The 26,830-nt window shown below is 37.6% G+C and overlaps 1 protein-coding gene across 5 annotated transcripts in view; it reads right to left on the reverse strand.

Moving 5' to 3' along the window:
• EDIL3 (EGF like repeats and discoidin domains 3) overlaps positions 1-26,830 on the reverse strand; it is a 442,725-nt gene that overhangs the window by 218,333 nt on the left and 197,562 nt on the right. For all 5 annotated transcript variants that reach the window (XM_019028262.4, XM_019028263.4, XM_055389542.2 and 2 more), the window contains one exon: positions 22,271-22,399. In XM_019028262.4, the coding sequence (XP_018883807.2) occupies positions 22,271-22,399 (129 nt within the window). The remainder of the gene's footprint in view (positions 1-22,270; positions 22,400-26,830) is intronic.

Consider the following 26,830-nt stretch of genomic DNA (forward strand, 5'->3'; position numbering starts at 1 on the left):
ATTCACAAAAATGGGTAACCTTAAGGGTCTTACCAATTTACCTCTTAACTCTGAAAGTGAATACTGCTCAGATATTTTAAAGAATGGTATCTGCACTGAAGGAAATTAAAGTGAATACTGAGAAAATAATTTATCCAATTCCCACTAGCAATACACACACAAATTCAGCAGCATTCATACATATCTAAATATGTCAGCTTTTTCTCAGAGACATGCCCTGAATTATCCTACAAAATAGAATACATCAAAGATGAAAGAGCATTCAGAACATCAGCACAGAAATACATCGATTACTAAAACATAATTTTAAAGTGCTTCCAGCATATACAAGATACATTCATATTCCTCAGTTGTGTAGTGCCTAGTACTACCTTATTATAAAGTAAGCTTTGCATCTATTTACTACTTATCCCTCAATTACATGGTAAAATTGGATAGTTAAAAATAGAAGAACACATAAATATAGAAATCATTGGCTTTATGTCTGGAAACCTTTAACCTAAGATGTTTAGAAATACGCTTACTTAAAAAACAAAATCTGTATTTGTGATAAGTTCTCTTAATTTTGATAATGGGGTGTTTCACTTCTAAAACCTGAGGTTAAGAAATTAAATTCTGTCATTTCATGTTTTGGTGTTGCAGTTCCATTCTCGGCATAAGGGATATTGATCTAATAATCATACTCTACTCCTCCAAATATCTAGTCATTTTATGTCCCCACAAACTCATTTATTATAAAACCCATAAAACTATTCCCTGCGGTGCCTATAACAAAGGAACAAACTGAACAATAAAAAGGAACAATGTACATTTTTATTATGTTTTAACGATATCCCCATTGCCAGTACATACACAACCAAGTGGAAACGTTTTAGCCACTGGCATTTCCAGAGATCCACTTTTTGCCACTCTGCAATACAAATTAATGGGTGAAAACATCCATTAACAGAAAAGTTAAAAGGCAATATCTATCTATTATAAATAAACAGTACATTTATGAGTTAATCCATCTTAGGTCACTACATGAAAGCCAGGCACAGTCATTGTTACAGGTATTTCTCTTCCTGCTGCATAAAATTCTGATTGAAATTTTATCATGTTTCAAAAATCATACATAGACCAAGTGTGTAGGTAGAAAATGGTGTCTTTAAATTAGCTAGAATCAGAAAATATGATTTATATAAATGTAATAAAACTCATTTATTGGTTACTCTTATAAGTTCAAGCTTACCTGACCCCATATATTGTTAAGTATATTTCTCTCATTCAACAAATACACACTCTAGACCTTTCTAGCCATAGTCTCAAAACACTTGATCATATATTCCAGTAGTAAAATTTTAACTGTGGCACACACTTTCAAGAAATATATACTTAAGAATTTATAAATTATATACAAGAATTAACAAATGAATAATTATGTTCATAATAAACTGTATATAGGAAACATAAATTTTAAAATAATGAGATATGGTTACAATAAACATTTTTAAAGCATGCTCCCAATTGCAATGGCTTCATGTTATCATTAACTAATACCTAAAAGCATAAAACACAGTATTCCCTCTGGGTTAGTTTATCAACAATAATGGTGGGCGTAAACACATATTATAGATCATGTTGATAATTTCAACTTTGGGATCCAATCTCTTGTTACATATAATTACTTTGGCACTGCTTTATCTCATAATATTTTGTATTTAGTTCATAATAGAATAAATGCTAGCTATTTTCTCACCGCTTGTGTTGTTGGTATTTTCTTCATTCTGACACTTCTCTGCAGATTTCTTTTCAGGCCAATTGTGGATTTGGTTAGAATTAATTTAATAGATAACATAATAGTCACATTGTGATAAAAGGGTTCTGCTTTGTAGAACTACTACTCCTTCTTCAGAACCTTTGTACTGGTTTTTTTGACAGACAACTCCAGTGAGGTGCCTCTGTCAATACATGAGGTAAACTGCAATGCACTTAATACATGTACTTGTTAACAATAAATAAACATACAAGCAAGTTATCTTATTTTCTTTCCACTTCTCAGGGGATTATCTCTTGAACTTTTCTGGGGTGTATACACCCCAACATGGAAACAACTACTCTATAAGTAGTGTCTAGGAAGATGAATCTGGGGATTTAAAATATAACCTATTTGTTTTTAAGCATAAAACCATGTTCAACTATTTATAACTCCTAGAGAATAATGAGTGGTTGATAGAACTTGATTTTTCTTATTTTAATACTTTATTTTATTTTATTGCTGGAATATTAACAACATCAAAACATGAATTTTGTGTTTTATTTTTTGCTACATTCCCTCTTCCAGAACAGTGCCTGACAAACAGCAGCTGCACGTGAAGCAGTTTTTAAATGAATCAAAGCTTATTCAGCTGCAGGTAATGGTTCTTTCCATTGCTCCCAGTTATTCCCAGTTTACCCAGCACTTTCCAACATCCTCTCCACAGTCCTGAGAGGTGTCATTTTCATTTTCCTCTTTCTTTTCTTTTCTTTCCTTTTCTTTCCTTTCCTTACCTTTTCCTTTCCTTTCTTTTCTTTTCTTTCAATAGTTTTGGGGAAACCAGTGGTTTTGGTTACATGGATAAGTTCTTTAGTGGTGATTTCTGAGATTTGGTGCACCCATCACTGCATGGTGTACAGTACCCATTATGTAGTCTTTTGTCCCTCACTCCCCACCCTTTCCCACAAGCCCCTATGGTTCATTATATCATTCTTAAGCTTTTGTGTCCTCACAGCTTAGCTCCCACTTACAAATGAGAACATACAATAGTTGGTTTTCCATTCCTGAGTTTCTACACTTAGAATAATGGTCTCTAATACCATCCAGGCTGTTGTGAATGCCATGATTTTGTTCCTTTTTATGTCTGAGTAGTATTCCATGGTGTGTATATACCACATTTTCTTTATCTACTCATTGATTGATAGGCATTAAATAGATAAACTGTTCCCAACATAAAGAAGGAAAAAAAATATATTCCTTTGACTAGCTTCAAGACGAATGCCTTTTTAAAACCTGGGTTTGTTATGACTAATGCTTAACTCGGGTCTAGTTATCTGGACAAATAATAAGATTACAGGACAACTGTAAGATAAAGATTCACCCCAACCAAAGAATGAGCACTGGGGTTTCTCATTAAAAAAAGAGCTTCACAGTCTATAATATTTCAAACAAAACAAAAGCATCCTTTACCTAATACTAGATATTTGTTTCTACCTGATCCTGAATCAAATCTTGAGGAAGCTGCCATTGTTTTTCTGATTATTTCTAGGTAATAAAAATGCCCTAAGCTTACTTTTAGCTACTAGACAATCGCCTGTACCTTCCTTACTAAAATAAGTCTAGTTTTATAGCATCTAAAAATTCATAATGATATCCAAGTTGGAACTCCTCATTCCCAGCTTAGGCCTACCTGGGAAAATTGCAGCGGAGAAGTGGGCCCTCTCCTAAAACTCACAGTCTGGGTCACAAGGGAAACTCTCTTATGGGTCTAAATCATTAAAAGTTATCATAAGGCTAATAAATTATTTAAAACATTTGTCACCTATCTTTCTAACAATGTGGAAGACTAGGTTGGAATTTAGAACTCTAAATTTGGAACTAGGTTGGAATTTAGAATTTAGAATTGAGGACCATAAGAGAAACAGCTTTCAACCCACTCTTCTCTACAGATATCCAAGCCCAAGCACCTGATCACCGTCTTTCCCAAGCAGTAATCAGATATTCCATGGCATGTCGCTGATCCCAGGTGTGTGCCCACTAGTGACACAGTGACACATGGGAGGACAGATATGGAGAAGGGGCTCACACGGGGCCTAGAAGTATGCTGGGTACCATTTGGGCAGACCATTCTGGGGTCTGGATTATCTTGAGCATGGTCTAGAAAGGGGAATAAGTCTCCAGGTGGGCATGTTCCCTTGTACCCATGGATGTCTTGCTCCATAGAGAGGAGTGGTTCCAGAAGAAAGCCAGAGCAAGATCTCCAATGTGAGATCCAGGACAAGGGGTCCCTCCTGGCAGTGTCTAAGGAAGGAACTGGGAAGTGAGTTAAGGCGATATTCTCTTCTCTCATTCCACCTTATCCTCCATTCTCTAGTTTCTTTTGACATCTTCAGTACCAAAGTGGATGAGATGAAATCCTTGATGGTCAGGTTGAAACATGGCTTTGGTGATCTGGATTTGGCAGATGTGCTTTGTGGGCTCTTTTTTTCCTGGGACAATGGAAGGTTCTGTGATGACATTTCATCACTGGGAATTCTTTACCTCTAGCTGCCTTCTCTTATGGGCCTTTATGCTCTGTGCCCTGGATCCCCTTGGAGCACCACGTTGATTGCACAGGGACCTTCTCTGGCTTTTCCTCTTGGGCTCCCAAGATAACAGAGCTTCTTGGTTTTGAGAAGTCCACATCTGGCCCACAGGAAATCCACACATATTCTTTCCCTGCCATATTCTAGAACTGTACTCCATTCCCCATACCTTTCTCTGTCCTTGATCTGTATCCAGTGAGGACAGCTTACGCCATAGCCCCTTGTCCTTGGGCCTCCCAAGAAAGGCACTGAAGCAGCAGTCCATATGTAACTGATTATATGACATCATCATAATAAAAGGAAAAGCTTAGTGTTTTATTTCTTTCTGACCTTCCCACAGTCCTTTTCTTCCTTTTTCAGTAATAACATACTTAATATCAATCATATTTTTAAAAGTAAATATTTAGGGAAAACAGACAGTGGGCTTTTAAATCGACCAAGACTCTTGAGCTTTGTATTTGAGAAAGCTTTAAAAATAAAAGTTGGGCAAGAAATTTGAACCTCAAAGAGTGACTCTACTTTTAGGTGACAAACCCAAATCATGTTTAAAATCCCTGAAAAACAAAAAATGACCAGGAAGTTCATTTTAAATATACTCTCTAAACCATTTGAGAATTGCAGGCCATAAACTATGGCAGAAAGATAGCTGGCAATAAATTTTTCTTCAATTTGGTTGCTCTGAAGCGGAAAGAGAAAGACTATGTTCTCAGACAAAAATGTCATTTACATTCCTATGAGACTACACCTTAAAGAGAAACTGAAATACGTTATATTCCTATGAGTTTAAAATATCAATTAAAAAATAAAGCTCACTAAGAATTAAGTTACTTTAAGGAAATAAGGTAATTTCATGTTTATTTACTTTTTAACATATAAGACCATCAATGCAAAAATACACTAAATATCTTGGATGACTTTATTAATAAAAAAGTCATGGATAGTTCAGAAATTCATCTAATCAAACTTAAAAGACTAATCAGTGCAACTTAAGATCAAAATCAGCCATGCTAGGTCAATCTATCTACGTAACTTAGAATAATGTTAGTAGTAAGGTATTAACATGGACATTGTGACATCTTTTATAGACAGAAAAATGCATAAGGAAAGTTTTAGCAAAACAAAACAAAACACATGTATAAACTTGCAGTTTAATTCATCTTAAATGAAGATACTGAGAATGATTATCCATACTAGAAAATGCTATCCATTTTCATCAAAATACTATCCTGTCATCAAAAGTATGATGTCATCAAATTCTACCTTATAAACTTCTAAATGGATTCCATTGCTTTACTGTATTTAAATATGGTGAATCATTTATACTAATACATAGCTCTTTAGAAGCTTGTAATAATTGACTGCTTTTAAGAAGGCCAACTTGGACCTCTGAAGCTGGCCATAAGGGACTACTGCTGTATATGCTGTGCTATGATTTTCTCATCATATATGCAGATCCAACTGAGAGGGATCTGAAAAAATATTTTTTTTAATATATGCCCTGCTTTTTCCACAAATCAGTTAAAACAGTTTGCAGTAAAATCCCTACATATGAAGAGACGTAGATATAAAAATAAAAATAGGTATCCTAAATGATTGGGAAGAATAGGAATGTAGACTAGGATACTTACTGGATTTGAACATTAAGTTTGTCTATGTAGATAAAATAGCTTTTATAGTTCTCATTACTTGATGACATGGGTATCTTCATACTTCAGTAATTATAAATATGTGCTTCCTTGAATTTAAATAAAATATATTTTAAAATATACTGGTAAAATATGCCAGCACTAATTCATTCAATAAATATTTATAGTACAGCTACCATGTGACAGGCACCCTTGAAAGATATAAGGGAAATATCCGTATGTAAAACAGTCATATATCCCTGCCAAGTAGTGGTAAATAACCCCAATTGGTTGAGTTCAAAAGACAAGATAATTGCAATGATCTCCGTTGCAATTCACCGTGGTGTTCTCTAGCGTTCTGCTTTGGTAGTCAAACCATAAACAAGTGTTTACTGTGCTCTTATCACTCACTTATTTATAAATTCATTTACCCAATATATTTTGAGTACCTACTACATGCAAATCACAATTCTAGGTTTTGATCAGGAATCATAGATGACTCAGGCAGAAATTATCTTTAAGCTGCCTGGAGTGAGGAGAAATATATAAATAAATACAAAACAAGGGAGAAAGAATGAAGAAGTAAGTGTCTTACAAGGTTGAAAGCAGAGGGACTTTCCTGCCTGAGGAAGTAGAAATCCTAGGAGCGTTTTTGGAGGATCTGGGCCTGGCATTATCGATGAGCGATAAGGGCAAGGGCTTTCCAGGCACAGAAAGAAAATCAGCAAGGGCAGGACAATGGGAAATTAAGGATCCTGAAGGACGGATGGCAAGTGGCTAACTTTAGAGAACCATTTGTATGTAAAGGGGAATATGAAAATAAGTTAAGGAAGTTAGATCAGGGTCAGATTTTTGGCAAGAGAATAGGTTCAGATTGTGAAGCTGGTGTCCCTAACTGTGCTTCTTGCTATTAAAATGTAAATAAAGCACACAGCTAGACTCTGGTCCTTAGGAACTTTATAATCTAATATGTACATGGCCGGACAAATGCAAGATCCTCACATTGAATTGTTCCCATATTCCTTTCTTTTACCAGATGATATTTAGAGTTCTATAAGAAAAGCAACTACACACCTGACACAGTTCAGGAAAGGTCACATATTTAGAGCCATCTCATCTACAACAAAACCATCTTCTACCTGTGTTTTACCTTTTACTTGTGACTACCGTTTCTCAAGGCATCATTTCTCACAACAGCAACTCTTGTGCTGCATTCCTCTTCTAGTGCTGCTAGCTCCTGCCTTCCAATATTGCTCTTGAAGGATTCACTGCCTAGGCTGTGAGAATGTAGCATTAAGGCATACACAACTGGGAAATAGTAGCTGACAATGGACTAAAGGTATGAGAAGCAAAGTGACTCCAACAAAAACAGTGTGCTCACTGTAAACAACAAATAATGACAAAACCTCCAGCAGCAAGAGAGGCAAATGGATCTCTCGATAATCTTGATGGAAAGCACTGTTCACGGCTCCTTCATCTTTTAGACAAAGGATGGCACCACATGCAAGATAACATTAACATAATCACTATTTCTGGGGACAATTCTAAGTGCTGAATAAGTGCTTGTAGACAGTTATGCATGGGTGGCTGTTCCTTCTACTGCATATTTGTATTAAAACATGTATATGTGCAAATGCAACAGAACCCTGCATTAAAATTCAATTCCACCCACCCTTGCCTCCTACATATTTATCAATCATTTAACAATAACCCTTTCATCTTTTCTTGCTTCTGCCTCACTTTGTTTCCATCTGCCCTCTCTCCTTTGCATACTAAACTCTCCATTTTGAAATGTCCATGCCACTGTCACTCCTCTGTCTTCCAAGTGATTGATTTAAACAATCTTAAAAAGCTTTAAAAGTTATCTAACAATTATTTGTTTAGCAATCTTTATATACTACATGGCTCCTCATATTCACCAAAAATCTAATAAACACTGACAATCTGACAATCTCCAAAAGGAGGAGATGAGGTACCGTGTTCCTCAACTTATTTGGCCATGGGCCTCTTGTTAGAGGAAGTATTATTTTTCTTCACATTAATTTTATAAGCTCTAAAGACACATACTATTTAAGAGTTTTTGTTTGTTTGTTTGTTCTCCCTTGTTGTTCTCCCTTGTTTTGTTTGTTTGTTTGTCTTTTTCAAAGCCCAATATCATGGGAGATAGACTGCTATTAAACAATACATTAAATGATTCATTGGTTAACACACCAAGGCTCATTCATTCATTTGTTTACTTAACAAATATTTATCAAGCACTTATGATGAGCTAGGCACTTTTTAGACACAGCAAATTACAGCAAAATGTAAACAAATCAAGTCCTTGCTCTAGAAAAGATGCTTACTCTCTAAAGAGAAGAAAAATATTAAAAAATAAATATAAAATGTGGCAGATGGTGATGAGTGCTAAGAAAATAAAGATGAGTAAAAGAGAGGAACAGCAAAGAGATGGTGGAGGAAGATGTTAAAGAATGCTGTTGTCTTCGGGTTAGTTGGAGGAAGCCACTCTGGAAAATTCTTACTTGAGCTAAGATCTAAGAAGAAAAGGAAAGGGAGCAAGAATCATGGTTATCTAGCAAAGAGGAGGCCAGGTAAATGATCACAATGCAAAGGCCCCAGACTGGAAGCTGGACTGACACATCTGAGGTCAGCAGAGAACTGTGTGGCCAAAGTAGAATCAGCAAGGTGGAGTATAGTTGGATATAAGATCAAGAGAGACGAACAGGAACGGGGCATGCCAGGTTATTTTTGTTCACTATAAAGACTTTAGATTCTGCTTGAAGTGCACTATGAAACCATGGGAGATTTTAAACACAGAAATGACTTATTACTACATATATTTGAAGGTATCAGTCTGGATGTTTTTTTGAGAATAAATTGGGAGCAAGTGTAGAGTCAGCAAAATCATTAGGAGCACGTCATAGTGCATAATGCTGCCTTAGGAAGAAGTGAAGGTGGTAAGAGGTGATTAAAATCTGAATGTGTTCTTAAACTAATCTCAGAGCATGCAGGAGACATTGAGTGTAGATAACTCTTCTAAGGAGTTTGATTGGAAAGTGTAGAACCAGAAAAATAGCGTTCATGAGTTTGCCCCTTCCTTTCCTCAGACTCCCACACCTCTCCTCTCTCTCCCCTTCTTTTCCTCCTTCTCTCCCTGCTTCTCACCTCACATACTGAGAAGGTGTACACTCTCAATTATGTTACTTTTTAAATTGAGGCACCTGGTGTTTCAATCCTCTCTACTGCCTAATTTAGCACAGATAAAATCAGTATCTATTTCTGTTTTATTTTAGTACCGATTTCTTTTACTATGATGAAAGAATAAGTATTCTGAAAACCAATAATACCAAGAATGATAGTTTATCAGCATACAGAACATTTAATTGTACAAAACACTATCACATATACTAAATTGACAGGGCATTACCAAGTGGGATCTGAGAGTAGGCAAGTGGCCCAGTTATTTCTATTCTAAAACCAAGGAAACCAAGACCTGTTATTATCATTACTTAAAGTTGATATGACTTGTTAAGAGTATAGAAGGAATGGAAGTTTAAGTCTTTTCTACATTTAAATTCTCAGCTCTTTCAACAACCATGCTGTCATTATCCAAATAAACTGCACTCATTTTATTTAGAAAAAGTCAGAAACAATTCCTTTACTTATCAACCAAAAAAGCATTTTCAGATCAAGGAGAGAGTAATTCTCATCTGGAAATATTTCAATTTAAGATATGTCACATGAAATGATTAAAATCTCCTGAATATCTAAGTCTGCTTATTTCCAAATGATGCATTGCCTTAAATTTCTCTAAACTTCTAGGCTATGGCATAATTGCAAAATAAGTTAAAATGTTGAGAGCAAAATCAATCATTCTAAAGGCTGACATTAGTAAATATCCACTCTATGCAACTGTGATTTCCAGATTTCCTATTCAAATGTAAATGATGTTCTATTTTTTAAAATCATTGTTGTATTTTAGCATGTAATTATTAGTCTTGATTTACATACTTCTGTTATGTTTTCTTTAAAATATACTGCATTACACTATCATGACACATAACACACAATATATCTAAAGACAACCAATTTTATGGGTCTTTTAAAAATATCAAAAATTAAAAATTCAACATCCTAAATAGCATTGTATATATTTAAGACCTTCCTTGTATCTGTATATACCTATATACGTATGAACATATATATTATTTCTCTTTAAATTTCTAGATTCTATCTTAATGATGCTGTTGAAAGATAGAAAAAGTGGCAATTACAATGCATACTTGAAATCATAAGAACAGTATATTACACTGCCCACATCTATAGTAAAAAGTGAGGTAAAAAGAGAAATAATTATAATGCTACTGAAATTAACAAAAATATCCCATAAATATTTATGATGATGGTCGTAATTGACTTCAAACTATTTTTCATATATGAACATTGTTCGACTCCTCCCAAGTGTTCATTACTACCTTGGTCCAAGCCACCATCACCTCCCAGGTGGTTGCAAGGTACCACGCTTACCCCCACCTGAACCTATTCTTTACCATCTGCCAGAATCATTCTCCAAATAGAAATTAGTTCATTTACTCCCGTGCTGTCCACCTTCCAAAAGTGTGCTTCCACAATTACAATTACACAACTACAATAAAACTAAAAGTCCTCTCTATGGCTTACACGTCCTTGACTATTGCTCAGGTCCTCTTTCTGCCCACTCTCTTAATCACTCACCATGCTCCAGACACATACCCATCTTAGGATTCAATACTTGCTAATCCTTGTGATTCACATACTTGACCCCCTGACTTCATTCACATCTCTTGCTTGTTACTTGGTAGGAGCAAGCTTCTTTGGCTAAGCTCTAAAACAGCACTCATGCCCCTTTGTTCCATAATCTCCATTCTTACAAAACATAACAAAACTTGTTATTATGCATTGTGGTGCTGTTATTTCTGATTGAAATTTTAGTTGAGATAATTATAGATTCATATCCATTTGAAAAACTATAATACAAAGAAATACCATATATATTTTAATCAGTTATCCTCAATGGTTAACATTTTACAAACTACAGTATAAAAACAGAACCAAAATATTGACATTACTATGATAGTCCAATCTTATTCAGATTTCTCCAGTTTTACTTATATTGATATGTGTATGTAATTAGGCTCTATAGGATTTTATCACATGTGTAGGTTTCTGTATGTGTCATCACAGTCAATATACGAAATGGTTCAAACACAAGGACACCTCATGTTGCCCTTTTATAACCACACTCACTTCCCTCTGTCCCTAACATCTGGAAACCACTAATCTATCCTCTATTTCCAAAACTTTGTCATTTCAAAAATGTAATTAAATGGATCATCTAGTATGTATTCTCTTGGGATTGGCTTTCTTTTCTCACTCAGCTTAATTTCCTGGAGATTTATCTAAGTTGTTGTATATATCAATAGGTCCTTCCTTTGCATTGCTGAGTAGCAATTCCATGGTATGTACGTACCACAGTTTGTTTAACCATTTGCCTGTTGAAGGACATCTGTGCAATTCTAGATTTCAGGCATTACAAATAAAGCTGCTATGAGTATCCAGGTACAGGTATTTGTGTGAACTTTAACTTTTTACTTATCTGGGATAAATGCCCAAGAGTGTAATTGCTGGACTGTATGGTAATGCCTGTGTTACATTTTCATTATCCTTTTCTCTATTAATGAACTTCTATGACAGCAGAGACTTGGTTATTTTGGTTCAGTGCTATATTCCACTATCCAGATTAGTGCTTGGCACTGAGTAGGGAGTTAATAATATATTTGTTGTATAAGTGAGCTTCAGATCCTCATGAAAATTTATTCTCTTGTTTATAGCTGCCTTTACAGGAGAAATGATACTGCAAAATGGTTTCTTGGGAAAGACAGTAGAGAGGAGAATAAGAGAGGTGTGACCATAGCATCTGTCTCCAAATAGCCTGAGATATCTGAACCCTGAATGAAAGAGAAGTTAAGGAAGAAAGGCTGAGCAACTGTGTTCACAAAAAGATTTGTAAGGTTCTGGGAAAAGACACATGTCTTTCCAACTCCCAAGAACATAGTAAGACCCAATGCCATTAAAACGGCTAGGCTTGACCTTGACCTTAGACCATGTGCAATTTCAGTTGGCTAGGTGACCATTACCAGAGAACAGAGTAGTCTTCCCTTATCACTATGTTCAAGGTCAGAGCAACACCAGTGGTATTCTGAAAAATAGTAAGTGAGCTCTCATTAAATATTTATCAAATGGATAAATAAATAAGTTATTTCCTGACATGGCTGGGGAAGACTTTAGGGGAGAATGAAATCCTACCTAAGCAACTTACTTGGAAGATGATAACTAAGAGCAACAGTAATTTAGAAATCAGTATCACCTTTGGCTACAAGGCCTAGGAAATTTGAATTACATGCAATTTTTTAAAAACTGCATTTGTAATACTATTTCTATTTCTGGGAACAATCTTTATAAAATTATGAATCGGTTCTATTTTATTTTAATTAATTTATTTATTTATTTACAGACAGAGTCTTGTTTTGTTGCCCGGGCTGGAGTGCAGTGGTGTGATCTCGGCTCACTGCAACCTCTACCTCCCGGGTTCAAGCAATTCTTCTGCCTCAGCCTCCAGAGTAGCTGGGATTACAGGTGCCCACTACCATGGCTGGTTAATTTTTGTATTTTGAGGAGAGATGGAGTTTCACCATGTTGGCCAGTCTGGTCTCGAACTCCTGGCCTCAGGTGACCTGTCTGCCTCAGGTGACCTGTCTGCCTCAGCCTCCCAAAGTGCTGGGATTATAGCTGTGAGCCACCGCGCCTGGCTGAATCAGTTCTAGAAGTTCAGGCCTATTAATATAAATATACTACCTTCACGAGTATAATCTTCTGGCAAAATGTGTCTAACATTTTTGTTCAGAGATTATTGTTTTCCTGGCAATCATATTAAAAAAATAAAGAACAGAAAAGAAAAAAATTACTGTTAATCTAAAGTAGCAATTTTCAAATATTTTGGACTTTATACATATCTGAGTATCACAAAAATCACAAACTTTGTGTCTATATTGGAATAGTGTCTTTGTGCAAATAGCTATTATATATGTCTGCCATGACAGTGGTCTTTGTTGGTTTCCAGCCAAAGGAGAAAAACAAGAAAATAAAAATGCCTTGGAACTCTGGCTCCTATAGATAGGTTATGGGCTAAAAGTTGTTGCAGGGGGTGGATCCGATTAAGTGAGGGTCAGATTTTAAGAGCAGTAAGCTAATATATTTTTCTGCCCTGATTCTTTTAATCATTTTGGGGTTCTTGCTAGAAGACAATTTCCATTATCGTAAACAAAGTTTGAATTCAATAAGGCTGTGAGATTACACATTCAGTGTGGGATTATAATAACCTATCCCAAGCTTGGTTTCTCTTTGACTGTTTCTGTGCTTAGTTTCTTTAAGGCATTGTAACCCTTCACATATGGTTCTAGAACACTGATTTTCAGTCTTAGTTGTACATTAGAATTATCTGGGGAGGTTTTTAAACTCCTAATGCCTATGCCATACTCCAGATAAATTAAGTCAGAATCTCTGGGGTGAGAGCCAGGCATGGGTATTTTTTATAATGCCCCAGGTGACTCTAATGTGTAGCCAAGATTGAAAACCAGAGTTCCAGACCCATTTGCATCACTTTCATTGGGGTCCTTATTAAATAATCAGACATGGCTCCACAACTATTAAATTCAAATCTCTATGGATTGGCAAGAGGAATCTGTATACTTATCTGGACCCCCATGATTCATATGCACAGCAAGTTTGAGATCCCTTAGTTTACAGAGTTAAGGTGTCTCACACTGACCAGCAAAGCCATTGGAAAGCAGGAAAATTTCTTGATTCTAGTCTGAAAATCTTCTAGGGTTGGAGACAAGTCCATTTTGGGAGTTTCTTTGGAGGTCTTTATTTCATCAATATTTTTATATAGTTTGCAAGTGTCAGTGATAACTTCAGGTAAAAATTTACGCAGTTTTTGAAGTGAATTCTTGGCCTGGCATGGTCATTCATACCTGTAATCCCAGCATGTTGGGAGGCCAAGGTAGGGGGATTGCTTGAGCTTAGGATCTCAAGACCAGCCTGAGCAACATGACGAAACTCTGACTATATAAAAAATACAAAAATTAGCTCAGCATGGTGGCATGCCTATGGTCCCAGCTACTTGGGAGGCTGAGGTGGGAAGATCATTTGAGCCCAGGAGATGAAGGTTGCAGTGAGCCAGGATTGCACACCACTGCACTCCAGACTGGGTGACAGAGTGAGACCTTGTCTCAAAAAAACAAAACAACAACAATAACAACAAAAATAAAAATAAAAGAAAAAGAGGAAAGAATGAGGTGAATTCTTTATTAGGGAATATTGGTTTTCTAGTGGAAAAGTATACTGTACGACCACCAGTACTGTACACCAGGTATTTGGTAGATACAGCTGATAGCAATAACTTAAGCATACCCTGAGAATGACTCTGCATGGCACATGCACCCAACAACAATGATAAGCTAAGTAGAGGTTGCCAGGTAGAGGGCATTAAGTGAAAAACTCTATATTAACTGCATGCTTTCTGCAGGCAGTGGTGGCTCTCCTGTCCAGCCTACTGCCACTGGGCAGCTCTGTATGTAATTCCCCCTTGATAAACCCTGTCTCCTTTGCTGGCTCTGGGTCTGCTTTTCAGCCTCTCAAACCTAGTGCCATCCCTACTGAAGTAAACAGAGGTCCAGCATGACAACAGGAGGTAACATAAAACTCCATGAGTGCCCAGAAGATAGGATCTGAGAAGGAGAAATCTGTGAGATAAATCCTAGGCTGGCCATGCATGTCTATGTGGGGCCTGGTAGTTGTTATACTTGATGGATGGGGCCCAGCGCATGAGTATGGAGGTACCTTGAAAACACTGAGTGGTCTGGAAGAGTTGTTGCAGGGGGTGGATCTGACTGAGTGAGGGTCAGATGCCTGAGCTGTGGGAGCCACAGTTGGTGGGTGGCTTCTGACCCTGCTCCAAGCAGCCATAGAGGCTGAGCTCATGGTGCAAGTGAGGGTCTGCCAGTTGCAGGACGAGCTGTGACAACAAAGAGGTGCCAGACAAAATGGAGACCCTGGCTTGTCAGGTAGCCTGTATGAAGAGTCACCAACTCCCCTGCACCCACTGGAAGCAGACTCGCACGACTGCCCCCCTCTCCCGCCCCCGGAAGACAGCAGCACACCACAATATGGGACAACCCCACTGTAGAATTGGTGGAGCTAAAAACAGATTAGGACAGAAGGGCAGAGAGTCAATCATGGGGTGGCTTCTCCATCTGTGGAACATGGAGGCAGAGGCTATTATACTCTCCAGAATTGAGATGAGTAAAATGTCAAAATGGCATCCATCACAAACCACCCGGCCTGGAAGCAGCACCTCTGTGGTGCCAGTAATGGAGATGGGGCCATCCCCCTCCTCAGCTGGGTGAGTGTTGCTGCAAGATAGCCAGGCCAAGTGAGGGAGATGTCCCCACGTGGCCTTTATGATGACAGACTATGGAGGGATTGCAGGGCACTCCTCCGGGAATTAGGAGTGAAGCATGCTATCTATGCTGAGCATTGTCAGGGTCCCAGCAATGAACTTTTCTTGCTGGCATGAAAGACGCCATCTAAGAGTCCCTGCCAAACCAAAGGTATGGTGCACTCGTCTGTGCCTGGGGTTGTGAGGGGGTGGTGGTGCACTGCTGGGATGAAAGACAAAGGAGCCAAAGGAAAGGAGACAGATGAGGGGCCCATCAGGGTGGCCTGCTGAAGACATGGCATGGCATGCTAGCAGGAATGCCTACTGTGAGGGTGGAGATAACCTGATGCTGTCTTGGTCGGGCTATGGCAGAAGCTCAAGCCAGAACAAAGTTTCATTAAAGAGCCTCAGGCTCAGTTCACTGCCTCTCCTGCAGAGAGATGGCAAGGGCAGGCACTTTTAGACCTGGATGAAGGCCAAGGCTTCAAAATTCTGATGGGAGCAATGGTGGCCAGGATGTCTGAGGACAGAGGCCATATGTAGAACTAACTATATATTGGACAAATAAGAATAGGCTGTGCTTGCCCTAGCGGATACTAGAGTGGAATACAGTCTCATATATGGTAACATTCATCAGTTCAAAGGGCCTATAACAGCAATAGATGGTTATGGAATGGAGGGGGTACCTATTTTCCATTGCATTAATGATATGCTGGTTTCTAAGTCTTTTTCCAGCCTGGAGGCTGCAGCCCCCACCTTGTTGTCCCACTAGGCAAATGGAGGATGGATGGTTGATGCAGAGAGGGTCCAAGGTTCAAGCGTTTTGGTCAGGTGCTTGGGTGTCATCTTGTTAGATGTTAGGCAGAGAACCTCTTCACTGACTGGGTGCAGACTGTGGCCTCTCTCTAGAACAATACAGACTGTTGGGTCTATGGAGAGCTGCTGCTTTCCACCATGGGCCTGCCGTGGCATGTCCAGGATCAACTCCCAAGTGCTTGGAAGAATAGTCTTTGCAGAGTGATTGTTATTTGTTTTTTGTTGTAGTTTTCAGTGCTGCTGCCACATCTGGCAGCAATGCTCCTCTGCATACCTGGCCCTGGGGAAATCACGGAAGAATGATATGATAAAAATGTTAGGGCCATTCAAGGAGATTCTGAGCTGAGGTGTATGGTAAATCCACCTGATAGCAATAACGTCTTAAGCTAGGTGGAGATTGCCAGGTGGAGGGTGTTAAGTGAAAATGCTATTTAAACGGCATGCTTTCTGTAGGCGGTGGCAGTTCTGTCCAGCCCGCTGCTACTGGACCACACTGTATGTAACCTCCACTTCAATAAACCCCATGTCTCATTGCCTGGTTCTGGGTCTCTTCTCTGGCCTCTCAAACCTTGTGCCATCCCCACTGACATTAATAGCAATCCAACACAACAAAAAGCTAAAAGAAGCCATCAAGTTAAAATTATAAAGAGTAACTTAAAGTAAGAATTAATGATAAGAGGAATTCTAGAAAAGTATGGAGCTACATAGTGAGCCTTAGCCTCCCCCTGCCTTACTACACAAAATGTTTCCTAAAAAAATTATAATTGTTTTTAAAGGAAGGGAAAAAAATAAAGACCCATAGGAATCCCCATTATATTTTAAAGTAGTAGTCCATTAGGCATACCTAACTTTTTAAAGTTTTTAAAGTATGTCCTGAAACGCCTCATCTGATCTTAACACACATCTGTTTAGAGAAGCAGGACAAAGGATTGTTAATCACAGTTTTTAAAGAAGTGTTATTTCCACACTCAACAGTGTCAAGGTCTCAGTCAGTGCTTGTTGAAGTGAACTGAATTACTGGATGAGAAACCTTAGGCACAGATCCATTAAATGCCGAATGACGCTTCATCAACTTACCAAGATAGAGTTGTATCAGAAACTCGGGTCCAACCAGAATTCCTCCCCTCACAGCATGGTTCCTCCAGTATCATTTGGAGATTGAAGGTAGTGGTCATTCCTTAAGTCAGTAATCCTCAAGTTTGGTGTACTGAAGGATCATATGGATGTTTTTAACTAAATTCAGGCTACCAACCAAAAATTCTGATTCAACAGGGCTGAAGTGGGGCCAGTAATCTACATGTTTAACAAGTGTAACATAGAAGACAAAGCACGTAATTGCCAAATATGTGATTAATGCAATTAAGAATGATCATGAAAACAGCAAATATCATTGACTAACTTTGAGAAAAGTGAAATATGGAAGTTACAAAAGTGATTCATGACCCCAATAAATATTGGTTAAATGTGGGACTGCATTAATCACTAATATACAATTAAGACCAAACTGACTTAAAGTAGTTAGAATATACAAAGAGGGAAGTTTTTGATTGTTTTTTTCTGGCCAACTTTCTCAGTGGTAAAATATATATATATATATATATATATATATATACACACAATATATTATATATATAGTATATATACTATATATATAGTATATAATATTAATACTATATATAGTATATACAGTATATAATATTAATACTATATATAGTATACTATATATAGTATTAATATTATATACTGTATATACTATATATACTATATATTATATATAGTATATATACTATATATAAAATATATTTCATATATTATATATAAAATATATTTCATATATTATATATAAAATATATTATATATAAAATATATTTTCATATATATATAATATATATATATTAGGGAGCTTTTTATCTTGAGCTAATGTGATAACATGGGCCACTTCTCCTAAACTGTCCTGTTTCTTTCCAGGCTCAGTGGGCTCCCAGATCAGCCCTCTTTTCTTGAAAAGTAGGAAAGAAGAAAATGTGTTCTTAAAAGGAATCAAAGGCTGTGGAGCTGTGCACAGGTAGAGAAGAATGTACAGAATGCCTTCTGTGGGAAGATGGGAAGGAGTTCTGGGAGTGAAGAAATAACCTTTCTCTATGGCATTACATTTGTTACCAGGCAATACATGAAATACAATTACTCTAGCCAGTCCCAAATGCAGCTGTCAGCACAAAACTGCTTGCTTAAAAATGCTTTTCAAAAGTTTGACCTGCAGACAATTTTGGTGCCCAATTCATTCTATGATTTACACACACAGAGGTGTGTGTATGTGTGTGTATATATATGTGTGTGTGTGTGTGTGCCTGTGTGAGTGCATGCGTGTGTTTCACATTCTTCTATGATATATATATATAAAATTTGATAATTCGATACCAAATCCAATACTAATCATTATTCTTATAAAGTTATAACCTCATGCTACTTTCATTACCATAAAAAGGACATCTAATAGCTGAAATCCAAAACACAACGAGTGCTGGTAAGGATGTGGAACACAGGGACTCTCATACATTGCTGCTGAGGATACAAAATGGCCATGTGGGAGACCATTTGAAGCTTCTTTTACAAAACTGAATGTACTTTTACCGTAAGATCTAGAAATTGCACTACTAGGTATTTGCCCAAATGAGCTGAAAACTTATGTCCACACAAAAACCTGCCATAAATGTCTATAGCAGCTTTATTTATAATTGCCCAAAACTAGAGGCAACCAAGATACTCTTCAAATGCCGAATTTATAAACAAACTATGTACATCCATAAAATGGATTATTACTCAGAGGTAAAAGTAAATTAACTATTAAGTCCTAAAAACACACGGAGGAACCTTAAATACATTGATAAGTGAAAAAAAATCAGTCTTAAAAGGCTACATACTATGTGATTTCAATTACATGACATTCCGGAAAAGGAAAAACTACAGAGACAGTAAAAAGATCCGTGGCAAAGGTTGAGGGAAGTAGGAAAGGATAAATAGGTGTACAGGGGATTTTTAGTTTAGCGAATCTGTTCTATATGATACTGTGACAGTAGATACATAATATTATACATTTTTCAAATCCCATAGAACTATACAATACAAAGAGTGAACTCTAAACTATGGACTTTGGTAATAAGGTAACAGTATTGGTTCATCAATTATAACGAATGTATCACAGCAATGAGATATATTAATAAGAGAAAATATGTAGGAGGAGGGATATATGGGACTCTGTACTTTCTGCTTGATTTTTTGGTAAACCTAAAACTGCTGTAAAAATTAAGTCTATTAATGATAAAACCCCAAAAACATTTTAAAAACATATGGAGGTAATAATGCTGATGCTGGAAATAATTTTTCCAATTTGTCACATATTGATAAAATAGTTGTTAAAATAGACCTATTAACTATATATTTGTCACTCCTATATCATGAAATTTAAAGTTCTTTAAATGTCTAGCTATTTTCCAAAAGACATTTAGTTAACATTCTGTCATATAGGACAAAATTTAAAAGTCCCCCAATATAGCTGTCTGAAAAATTGTTTAATTTTCTTTTTCCAAATGAAATGTTCATGCTATATTTGTACAACTCTCATTTTTATTGATTTTCAGTATAGTTTTGATTTTCACAAACCTTAAATATTTTGCCTATATTTATTATTATGTAACTGAACGTGATAGTTGCTAAGCTATGAAATTATCAGTTTTGGCCATTCAAAGCCTTATGCAGTATTTCTCAAATTTCAGTGCATATGAGAGTCAACTGGGAATTATTTTAAAATACAGATTCTGATTCAGTTGATTTCAGGTGATGCCTGTTTATCTGCATTTCTAATAAACTTCCTGAAGATCCTGATGCACGAGCACATTTGAGTAGCAAGGTTCTAAATATCTAGGTCATAAAACTATTACCACCATGAAAAACAAACCCAGATACCTAGCAATCCTTGCAAGAGTTTAAAGAGCTCTTTTTCTGTTTTTCCTAGCTGAAGAAGCTTCCAGGGCCCCTAGCACTTCTACAGCTGCTTTCTCAATATATCACCCTTTTCAATTTCATCTATAAAGAGGACGGCTTGCTAACCTTTGTACAGTGAGTAAGCTATCCATTTATTCATAATACTCATGGCTTATATGAACCAAAGACCATCTATTTCCAGTTCTCCAATTTGTACATCTAAAAATCACAGAAAGATCAAATGACTGACTCAGGGTCACTTATTTAATAACTGTAAAGGTCAGGTCTCAAATCTAGGTTTCTGCTTCCAAATCCAGTCCTTTTTCCTCTGTTTTCTGTTGCTTCTAATAATGCAATGCAGAAAATAGGGACTAGGTGGTTTAGACAACAAAATCCAAGTTCTGAATTGAATCTCTCAGCCTTGGGCTTCCCACTGCAATTCCTAACATGGGTTTAAAATCTGGTTGTGGGGGTGGTCAGATGTATTAAGGGGAAAGATTTCTTTGTGCTTTGAAATAAGTCTTGAAATTCAACAAAATTATATTAATTTACAAGCTTGTCTGAATATAGTATGAAGCTATATTTTATATATTGTTTGAACATAGTATGAAGCTATAGTTTGAATATAGTATTTATAAGCTTGTTTGAATATAGTATGAAGCAATGAGAGAAAAGACTTGGGGTGGCCAGTCTGTTTCCCTCTGGGCACTGCCTCTGATGCCACATCACAGGGTAAGTAAGGGTAAGTAACATGGTCTTCATGGGATTAAGTGAACATCAAGGCTCCTGAGATTCTGGGCTCCTATCTTTATCTTTCCAGGGCTGTTTTGAAGTGTCCATGTGTGAAGGCTGAGCAGTGATGCTACCATCAGGGAGACCTAGCCTTGGCACCTCTGGGCCCAACCTGAGAAAAAATCAATAGCTTTTCATTGCTTTGTTGGTGATCTGAGCTTTTAGGGACAATTCCAAGTAGTTTAGATGCCAGTTGTACAAAGCACACATGCCCATGCACTACAATAGGTTTCTACGGAAATTCTACAAACTTTTGGCCATGGCATGTCTCCAGAAAAGTACAAGATGCTCCCAAAGTCACACAGCCTGAAGGCACTCTGTTTTTTGCTGGTGCTTGGATATAGCTCTCGCTGACAAATCCAGCTTTGCCTTATCGTTCTTAATACCATTGTCTTACCCATCAATACAGTAATCATGGCTTGCCTATTCCTTCCCCACTCTTCCTACTATGTGTCATTCCCCTGTCTCTGATCAACATTCTGTCCCTCCTTCAAGACTCAGCTTGCATGTGGCAACCTCTGTGAGAATCTCTCTGACAGCTTAGAGTTGGCTGTGGCCCCTCTGCTTGCTGAACACCTACAGTGCTAAGGCACCACACCATTCCTTTGACATTTATGTGCATCCCTCCTTCTAAGAAGAAATCATCACTAGTGGGATCTATTTTCTTTAACCTTCCAAGATAAATAAGAATTGGGATTAAAGAAAGAAGTGCAGGTAGCATACTTATTGAGCTTTCAAAGATTTTCACACTAAAAATGCCAACATGTAAGAAGGAGAAAACTGGCTTAAGGGCAGGGTGGCAGTTTTGTGTTTTGTTTTTTTTTCTGGGTATCATCTCTGAACCTAATCACCAGAATAATTTTTGGAAAACTTAAAGGATGTGGCTTTAGGACAAATATGAAAGAGACAGATATCAGTTTAATGTAAAGTGCATCTTTTGGCAAGGATAGTGGGGCAATAATAAAAAGGGATGACCAGAAGACTACAAACTTCCCATGCCACTGGGAGGATTGAAACACAGTCTAGGAGTCCTCCACTGTGGACATGGTGTATTCCATGGGAGAGAAGCAGCATTAGCCAAATGCCAGGGCTCTCTTCTGCTCTAAGATTCTATGATTCTACTACAAACAAGAATGATGATGGCTTGTATACTTTGTAATCAATAATAATAAAAGTACAATGACTGTGAATAACTTACTGTGCTGACAGTGAATCCCATTAAATCCTCGGGGACATTTACAAACATAGCCTATGAATGTATCCCCTCGGTATGCTTCACTTATTTCACAGGTTCCTCCATTATGGCATGGATTAGGAATGCAGGGACCTGAAAGACAGAAAAAAATATTTCTGCTTGATGCATATGCTTAAAAGTAGACATTAGGTCAACATTTTGCAATTAATAATTTTACAGAAAAATGTGTTCTAGATATTAGTGGCATAGTAAATGTACTGGTTGTATGAGCTCTGGAGACTAATGGCCTGGGTTTGAATCTTGGTTTCACCACCTCACAGCCATGCAGTCTTGAGAGATTTACTTACCTTCTCCATGCCTGTTTCCTTTCTGTTAAATGTCAATACTAAAAAATTTGCCTTAAGAGGTTATAATACAGATGAAAAGAGTTCATACATATAAAATACCCAGAACAGTGTCTGTCACATGTAAAGTACTCAAAAAATTATTAGCATTAAATTAGATATTATCAAAATTTCTGAATTGTAGAATACCTTCTGGGTGTTTAAAAAGTAATATTGAATAGCAATTTCTGGAGTTGTATTCACAACTCCACAATTTTTGTCCCCTGCTGGTACAAGCAGCATATGGCTGTAACCACACAAACCAAGTGAATTGGATAGCTGGTTGCAAAGCTTTTATAGACTTTGAGTTTATGGTGGAGCATACCTCTGGGGAAGCACATTTTCTGCCAATCTAAAACGAGCAGTCCATCAAAAGTTGCATACTTAGAGAAGAGGGGCTGATGGTCATTTTTAAACTTGAGAAAGTAACAGCAGATTATTTAGTACCTGTGGCTGCTAATGAAAGTGTGGTGCTGCTCAGAGCTCTCTTGGAGAAAACCAGCTGCCAGGAGTGTGGTTAGCTGACAACATTCAGCTACTGAACCACAGGATCTGCTGTGGCAGCATTTATTTTAAGGCCAGGCTCCCCAGCCAAAAACTAAATACCAAAGGGGCATAGAGCTAGCTGGGCCAGTCGTGCCTGATCTGAGACTTCTCTAATAAACATTCTGTACTCTGAGGTGCCCCAATGGTGTGGCTGAGATTTTTCTTAAAACCATAGCAGTTTGAGACTTTTTCTATGCAATGTTCTCTCCTTCCTTTTCTCCCTTCAAAGTGACAGGCTATGTCACGGTCTGTAGGCTCATCCTATCTACTCTTGCTCTCTCTCCCCTTTGTGCATCACAGACATTCCCCCCAAAAATCTTTTACACTTTTAATTCTATCTTACAGTCTTCTTCCTGCAGGATGTTAATTGACTCAGGACAGAATCCAGACTTGAGATTGTGAAGAAGGGAAAAGTCAAGTTGAAGGAAGGAAAAGCTCTCCCTGGGAGATGAAAAAAGACAAAAACAAAAAACTACAGTTTTCTCTAATTTAGTCTGTACTGATTTTAATTGGAGAGAGTAGAACATATTTATAAGGAAAAGAAAAGCCACTGAAGAGGAAGTTAAGATGTACATATTAGAAAAGGAAAGCAAGGGTAATTAAACTAAGTATCTGACTGTGTATAAAGAGGTGATTTTGAGAGCCCTAGAGGATTTGTTCAGAAAAGGAGTGTGCTCAGCTGAAACAAGAAGCAAGGTAGAAGAGCTGGACAAATGAATAATAATAACTTGAGTCAACTGGGTTGGGGCAAGGGTATTGAATAGAGAGTGCTATAGAGAATGACTCCTCCCGCATGGGTCAAAGCCACTAATAAAAACAAGAGCTGAACGAGGTGGTGCACGCCTGTAATCCCAGCACTTTCGGAGGCTGAGGCGGGCAGATTGCTTGAGCCCAGGAGTTCGAGACAAGCCTGGGCAACATGGTGAAACTCCACTTCTACAAAAAATACACACACACACACACACACACACACACACACACACAAATCCAGGCATGCTGGTGTGCACCTGTAGTCCCAGCTACTTAGGAGGCTGAGGTGGGAGAATTGCTTGAGCCTAGGAGGTTGAGGCTGCAGTGAGTTAAGATCACACCACTGCATGCCAGCCTGTGTGACAGAATGAGACCCTGTCTCAAAAAACTAAATGTTAAAAAAAAAAAAAAAAACTTGTGAATAGGAAAAAAAAAAAATCACCAGCATCACTTCAAGCACTGCAATCGGACCTCAACCGTGGGTGGGAAGCACTTAGAAGGTGGGCAACTTTGTCATGCACTGGGGCAAGATTTTATGAATCTATTTCTTCTTCTGAGAGCTGTATTTGACCCTCCATTTCTTTCCGTTTAAAATGTTATGAAATTCAACGGTTGTGGAGTCTAATAAAGAAACACATGGAACAGGAAACAATGCGGCAACTGTACAGTTCCCGGACCTTGACTTCCCGATAGGACTGATTTTCAAAAAGTAAAAATGATTCAGGGGCTCTGTGATTTTTTTTTTTTTTGTCAGCGCCACACCAATTAAAAACAATATATTTATTTAAGTAGACAGTTTTGTGCTGTGAAGCACATATCAATTAAATTATCTAACACCTGCCTTCGAGGTGGTACATTGCCAATATTTGAGACATGAAAGAAGGTGAATGACCAATGACTAGTTATAGAACAATTTGAACCATTTTCTTTCGTTGCTACAAAATGAAAATCATGCTGCAGAACCTATCTCTCCTTCTCCTCTCTCTGTTTCCACTTCCTCCCTCCTCACAAATTAATTAACATTTGATACTGCCTTACAATTTATAAACTCTTTTCACATAAATCATCTCATTTATTCTTTACTATAACTTAGGTCTTCGTCATTATCATTCTCTTTTACAGTTTTTTTAAAATACTGAAGGTCAGAAAGATTATATAATATTTCTCAATCAATATCTACCAGTGACAGATTGAGGCCTCAGACTAAGAATCTGGGATTCTAAAACCTATACCCCTCAGAGCATCAACTAACTGGGGAGGGGAGAATGAAATGATAGTGATGTTAGAGTTTTGACTCATCAATTCACTTCAAATGAGAGTAAAAATGACAGATTTTAAAACTAACTGATAACTGACAGCCAAGCACATAACCGCTAAAGAAAAAAATATATAAATAATTACAGTCAAAAATTATATAATTTTAAGCAAATAAGAGTCCTTGGAGATCACTTAATCCAACTTTCCAATTTTGCAGGTGAGGAAAAAAACCAAATACGAATTCAGAAATGTTCCCTAGAAACAACTTAATATGAGAAAAATTAGGTTTAAGGACTTGTTCCTAGGAGGAAAAATAGTTATTTAAACCAAAACTGGTAAGAAATTACCGAAGAGAGTGGAGTAATTTACATCACAGAGAAAAAAAGTCTTCCATACTCCTTCACACTTACAGGGTTGGACGAGGGAGGAATAGAAAATGACTGAAACAGTAAGTCCTCTGCGAGTTCTTGAGAGCAGTTAAAACAGTGATTCCGGGCCAGGTGCGGTGGCTCACGCCTGTATTCCCAGCATCTTGGGAGGCAGAGGTGGGTGGATCACCTGAGGTCAAGGAGTTCAAGACAAGCCTGACCAACATGGTGAAACCCTGTCTCTACTAAAAATACAAAATTAGCCGAGTGTAGTGGCGCATGGCTATAATCCCAGGTACTTCGGAGGCTGAGGCAGGAGAATTGCTTTAACCCGGGAGATGGTGGTTGCAGTGAGCCAAGATCATGCCATTGCACTCCAGCCTGGGCTCCAAGAGCAAAACTCCATCTCAGAAACAACAACAACAAAACAACAACAACAACAAAAAAGAACAAGTGATTCCAAGGAAGGAGGTCAATGGAAGTCTCTCTGACAAAAATGGGGCAAATACGAACCTGGAATCTATGATGCTATTTACTCAAGCCTACTGTGTCTTTGTAAAAGTGAAACTTGGCTAGAAGGTGAGAAGAGCAAGATGACCTAAATGGATCTGCGGAATAAAGGGAAGAACTGGGGAATGGATGCAGAAGACTGAGAAGCAGAAATTCTAAAAGGAAAGGCAGAAATAAAGTCTTCAAGGAGAGAGAGAAGTCAAGCAATGTGCTGGGAGGCTGTAATATGTGATGAAAAGTAGCTAGTAAGAAATTGTGATGTCCAAAATTCAGGTTTAAGTTGTTTGCACAGATGCTATGTGAATTGCTTCTGCTGGAGCATCTAGCTCTATAATAACAGCTGCTAAACACACAAGCCTGTGAGTGGTACTTGGGGAAATCAAGGGGAAAGGGCTGTACTTTTGATGTGGCTTATCCTGGCAGAAGGGGAAAAGTATTGCTGCATGTGATGCCCAAGAGATTCAAGAATCCAATGGGTTCAGGAAGCTGAAGATAGAGTGAACAGCGGTTTCTTAAGTCCCAAACATTCTGGACACTTCCTGAGGGCACAAGTGAAGCCTGTCCAGCAATCTTGGGGCAGCCTCTGGGATTTCTAGATGATGTGAATTGGTACATTGGAGCTCATTTTATTTACACGCCAAAAGACATCATGACCTTGGCTGACATCTGGATTTTAGAAAAAGATTATGTGTTTCAGAGGTTATGGCTGCTGTTATTTTTCCTACTCCAAGAAATTCAGTGATTTTCAT

Source organism: Gorilla gorilla, chromosome 4, assembly GCF_029281585.2.
Source record: "Gorilla gorilla gorilla isolate KB3781 chromosome 4, NHGRI_mGorGor1-v2.1_pri, whole genome shotgun sequence".
Taxonomy (NCBI): domain Eukaryota; kingdom Metazoa; phylum Chordata; class Mammalia; order Primates; family Hominidae; genus Gorilla; species Gorilla gorilla.